Raw genomic sequence first — 4,932 nt, 5'->3', positions numbered from 1 at the left:
TGTACAGTGCCAGTGCTTTTATTTTGAAAAAACACGAGTTTAGAGAATTCCCTTTCTAGATCCCAGGGCCCTTTTTTTGAAAATCTGACATAGTTTGATCAACAGAACCAAAAGTCATTTTATTTGCCTACGAAACACAGTTTGGGGGTTAATAGGATCAGAGTTACCCTGAAAGTAGCGTTATAGTTTCTATGTTGCAGAGGCTGTTAGGGTCCAAGAGACATAGATCTGATCGACCCTCTGAGTATCTTACCTCACAGAGATTTAAGAGTTGGGATTAATAACTATGAGAGGCTCTCTGCCCAGCATTGTACATCTGGATTCTGTCCTCTGCTTATTTTTGCACAGAGCTTTGCTTCTCAGTCCTAAAAGTGGCACGGTAAACTCATGCTGTGTTTCTCTCATACTTATTTAATACTCTGTGTTTCTGCTTCTTTTCGCTTTTCAGGGCAGCGTTTGTAAATCCACTGACGCCTGAAGGACCCGAGGAAGAACGACTCTTGCAGGAAGGCGAAGGTGAGAGCCGATGAAACAATCGCAGCTTTTATGAAGAGCGTAGTCTTTGCACGCTGATCTTTACGCTCACTCTCCTCCAGCTAACAAATCCCGCCGCGTGGAGCTGAGCACTGCGTCGCTGCTGAAGGTCGCTCCCACACAAGAGGAGAGGACGGTCGTTCACGGCCTTTTCCTCAACACCCTGGACACCAAGTACGACTGAAACATCACAGGATATCATGAGGATGTTATATTTGCTTCATATATTAAGATACACTCTGTTAAATCTCTGTGGATGTTTCTGCAGCACAGTCAGTTTCCGCAGCAGAATTCTGCCCCCAAACTCAGTGTGGATGGAAGATGCCAAACTGAAAGGACTGGAGATCTGCCATCCTCAGGTGAGAGGACGGATAAATAATAAGAAGGAGAATTTATTTCTACACTGAGGTTCATTTTAGGCTGTGAATATATGCAAGGTGTGATTTACGTAATGTATTTCTGGTCACTTTCCCACTGAAGATCATCTTCTCGTGCACCTCTAACTTGAATTCAGCCTTTTAAGTCTTCCCTGGAGATTAAACTGGAGCCTCTGGAGCTGTTTGTACCAAAGCAAGACAATGCGAGTCCACCCGATGTGCTGCTCTGTCATAGCCGGAGACTCGACTCTCTACATCAGCGATGTTCCTCCACATGAAAGACGGCTTATTTTGATCAACAGAAGTTTGAGGTTTGAAGTTCGTGGAGATAATAAAGAGCGTACAGTGCAAAGCTGAGGACTCAGGAACACGACTTTTAAGGATTCATGCTGGAAGCTGTGTAGACCAGAGGAGATGGTCTTAAAGGGGAGATTCCTAAAGCTTTTTGTATATATATGAACTCTTTACTTGGATATTTCCTTGAGTTGTGTTTCTTTTTTTCCTAAATACCAGCAGCTATGTTTACATGGGGGAAATGGATCTTTTGTGGTTTCCAGTTTCATTTATGTTCCCAGTTTAAACCCTAAATTATTTCAGCTGGAAAACTTAAAAAACCTGTTTCTGTGTTTGTGTTGACCAGGAGAGGAACATCTTTAACAGGATATTTGGAGGTTTTCTGATGAGGAAAGCTTACGAGCTCGGCTGGGCCAACGCCTGCTCCTACGGGTGAGACATTTAGACTAAAGGGTTAAAGAAACATTAAAGAATAACTGCTGTAAATGTTGTTGCTCCTTGCCGTGTGTTGCAGGGGTTGTCGGCCGAGTCTGGTGGCTGTCGATGATATCCTCTTCCAGAAACCTGTGGAGATTGGATCTTTGCTGATGCTCTCATCGCAGGTCAGAGCATCTTCTTTATAGGTGGACTACCTGTATGGCTTTCAGAGTTAGAGGCCAGCCAATGGAAAAAAAAAGGGAGGAGTTAGATTAAAAAAGTGAAATATTTCACTTGGAGCTGATGGAGACCAAAAATGGAGCTAAAGTAAAGTGATTGTCCTTTAAGAGGAATGTAAGATGATGTTTATTTGCCAACTTTTTACACCTACAGCACTTTTTGTAAAAAATTATATCATAGGAACTAGATGTTTTTTTTACATGTGTTTTTGTGACTGAGATTAGACCAAGAATGAAGATGTTTTGAACTGAATTATCGGAGGTCACCTCTACTGCTCCATATTCTTATACTTGGACTTTGCTAGAGAAGCTTTGGATGATTCAAAGTTCAAAATAATCCTGATTTTTCTGACACCTTGGAGCAGCCTCTCAGTGAATCCTGTCTCTAAAACTGGCCTTTTTAGCCCCGCCTCCTTTAATCGAACTTTCCTCTGATTGGCTAAACAAGAATTAAGCAACACGTTTCTCTGTCCACCTTTAATATGAGCATCCAGCACTGGAACAGGAGACACGAGACAAAAAATAAGGACAATAATTACATGAACAGGATAAATGACGTTTTCATGTCTTTTTTGTGCTTCGGCTGTTTGTGTCTTTGTTTTTCAGGTGTGTTACACTCAGGGGACGTACGTCCAGGTCAGAGTTCACAGCGAGGTGTTTGACCCGCTGACCCGACAGCACAACACCACCAACATCTTCCACTTCACCTTCACTTCAGACCGCGACGTCCCCAACATCATGCCCAAGACTTATGGAGGTGAGCCGGTGCAGACAGGAAACAGTTAAAAAAATAAATCTGATTTATATCCATGTCAGTAAGTTCCTTTCAGAATAAATCAAACAAACTTCCATGTTCAGTGCTGAAAGAAATCGACTATTAAAACGGTTGTTAAATGTTAATTTAGCTGCTGGTTGTTATGATCACGCGTTCGTTGATCGGCACTTCTCGCTTTGACTCACTCTTTTCTACTGAGACATTTACTGTGTCACGTTTTAAAAACTAGGAATAGTAGATGTTTCAGCAGCATTTTCAGCTTTTTTTCAGGTTTCCCAGACAACCTGTTGCAATTTTATTACTCACTGGGTGCAGCGTATGCTGGCAGGTTAATCTACAGGTGACCCATGATGTTAGCTCCTCCACAGCCACTGAATAAAAGCCAAACTTTAAAAACTTAAAAACAAATCCTGCACATAGAGTTGTTGATTAATCTGGGATTACAGATCTGACTTGTTCTGTATTCAAAGATCAAACTGAAAGGAAGGAGAACAGCTGTGTGTACTGATGTGGATGTTTTGTGTGTCTGACAGAGTCGATGCTGTACCTGGACGGAAAGAGACACTTTGACCAAACCGTGGCGTGCTGAGGCGTCGAACTGAAGCCTTTCAGCATCCAGATGCCGAGCTCCAAGTGTTTCCGTGTTGATGAGAATAATGAATGAATTTTAGGTTCTGACATGTTTTTATATAACGGTTTCTGAATTTTAAACAGCCCACAGGCACTTTGTTTGAATCTTGTTGCTTCAGTCGATCTGGAGGTTTACAAATTGATGTGTTTGGCGCACTACAGCAGATGCTTTTCCCCCCATGTTTCTCTATTTTATACTCTTATCATTTTTCCCACTTGTCAGTGTTACAGCCTCTCAACTGTAGAAAACGAGGTAAACACTCCAGCCCTTCTCATCATAACCTCATTCACTTCGACTCCTCGGTGTTACGATACAGCATGTTACGTTTTTATATCTCACTGTTGCTTACACGCACAAACAGCTTTTCTTTTTTACACTTTATTATGATGCTGCTGCAAAAAGAACAAGGGTGTCAATTCTCTGGCCTTAACTGGTGTATTTACTCGAATGCAATAAAAAAGTTTTATTTATCTCGGTGTTACAGTTGTTCCTGTGTGTTTGTTTTTATTTCATTCTGTACAGCTGACGCTCAATCACTGGTTAATTTTGCCACGTAAATATGAGAAACCAGAAGCTTTGCCTTGTTAACACACAGCAGCGTTTCTTATTTTGACATGTTTAACCTCTTGGTTTGCAGTAAATAATGTTTGTGACAACGGCCTGATGTATGTTACTTACCAACATTTCGGTAAAGATAACCACACCACACAACCAATGCTAGCTTTTTGATGACTTTTATTTTCTGTTTGTCATCTATGATCTGTAAAGTGCACAGCTAAGGAAACCTCAGAACAGGGTCAAAGCAAGAAAAATAACCAAATTTTTGGCTTTCAAAATAATCTGTTATTAAAAAATAATTTCCAAAACAAAAAAATAAAATAATGAACTATTTATTTAATCTATCGTTGAGTTGAGGCTGCAGGTCGAGCCAGGGTTTAAAATTAATTACTAACGTTTAACTTGTTAAAATAAATTACAATGATTAGCGATTAAGAGTAATAGTGGGGCGTAAACATGCCTCTCTAGTTGTCGTCTAGCTATAAATACCGAGCGGAACCAATGTTGTGTGGGACTGTGGGAGTCGGCGCCGTTTTCTGCGCGTACACTAACACGGAGCATCCTTCGTTAATCCTCTCCGGGCTCCGGTCGTCTCCGTGTGTAGCATGAAAACCATGTTAGCCATTATCTCTAACGCACTGTGCAGGATGACCGGCAGGAATGCGGTGAGTTTTCGGGGGTTGGTGTGGAAACGAAGGCCACGTTGTGTGCCGGGGCTGGTCCGCGCTAACCATTAGCTCGCCTTGTACTGTTTAGCTTGGAGGGGGGCTGACCTTGTTAGCGGCAGCTAACATTAGCACTGGTGGCTGGTTTGAGCTCTTATTTGCAGTTTGCATGTTGTGGTGAAAGAATGGGTTATTCATGCTCTCGTGTGATTGGCTGACTGGACGGAAGCATGCATGAATGCAGTGACATGGCTACAGTCGGGGTGCTAGCTCTTTACCTCTCTCTAACCCTGAATATGTTATGCCTCTGGTGGTCTGCCTTCCTCACACAGCACGGAGAGCTTGTACTGCCACGCAGGCGCTGATGTGATCAATACCGACCAGCATGGGCGCTTAAACACGGAAGGCGGGTGGACGAAATATTAGGAACATATTTGAAATG

The 4,932-nt window shown here is 42.3% G+C and overlaps 2 protein-coding genes across 6 annotated transcripts in view; both read left to right on the top strand.

Moving 5' to 3' along the window:
- Positions 1-3,750, top strand: part of LOC102199347 (acyl-coenzyme A thioesterase 9, mitochondrial) — a 10,731-nt gene extending 6,981 nt beyond the window's left edge. Inside the window, exons 7-13 of the mRNA XM_013915767.1 lie at positions 449-516; positions 597-708; positions 803-893; positions 1,552-1,637; positions 1,720-1,807; positions 2,468-2,618; positions 3,170-3,750. Coding sequence (XP_013771221.1) covers positions 449-516; positions 597-708; positions 803-893; positions 1,552-1,637; positions 1,720-1,807; positions 2,468-2,618; positions 3,170-3,225 — 652 coding nt within the window. The 3' untranslated portion in view covers positions 3,226-3,750. The remainder of the gene's footprint in view (positions 1-448; positions 517-596; positions 709-802; positions 894-1,551; positions 1,638-1,719; positions 1,808-2,467; positions 2,619-3,169) is intronic.
- A 595-nt stretch (positions 3,751-4,345) lies between these two features.
- Positions 4,346-4,932, top strand: part of pdha1b (pyruvate dehydrogenase E1 subunit alpha 1b) — a 5,839-nt gene continuing 5,252 nt past the window's right edge. For all 5 annotated transcript variants that reach the window (XR_001290624.1, XM_013915782.1, XM_013915781.1 and 2 more), the window contains exon 1: positions 4,346-4,490. Coding sequence is in view for 4 of the 5 variants with exons in the window: in XM_013915782.1 (XP_013771236.1) it covers positions 4,486-4,490 (5 nt within the window). In the remaining variant the exon portion in view is untranslated. The remainder of the gene's footprint in view (positions 4,491-4,932) is intronic.

The sequence above is a fragment of the Pundamilia nyererei genome, unplaced genomic scaffold, assembly GCF_000239375.1.
Source record: "Pundamilia nyererei isolate P.nyererei 1_Seehausen unplaced genomic scaffold, PunNye1.0 scaffold00361, whole genome shotgun sequence".
In the NCBI taxonomy this organism is placed as follows: domain Eukaryota; kingdom Metazoa; phylum Chordata; class Actinopteri; order Cichliformes; family Cichlidae; genus Pundamilia; species Pundamilia nyererei.
This window is presented reverse-complemented; position numbering and strand designations above follow the sequence as displayed.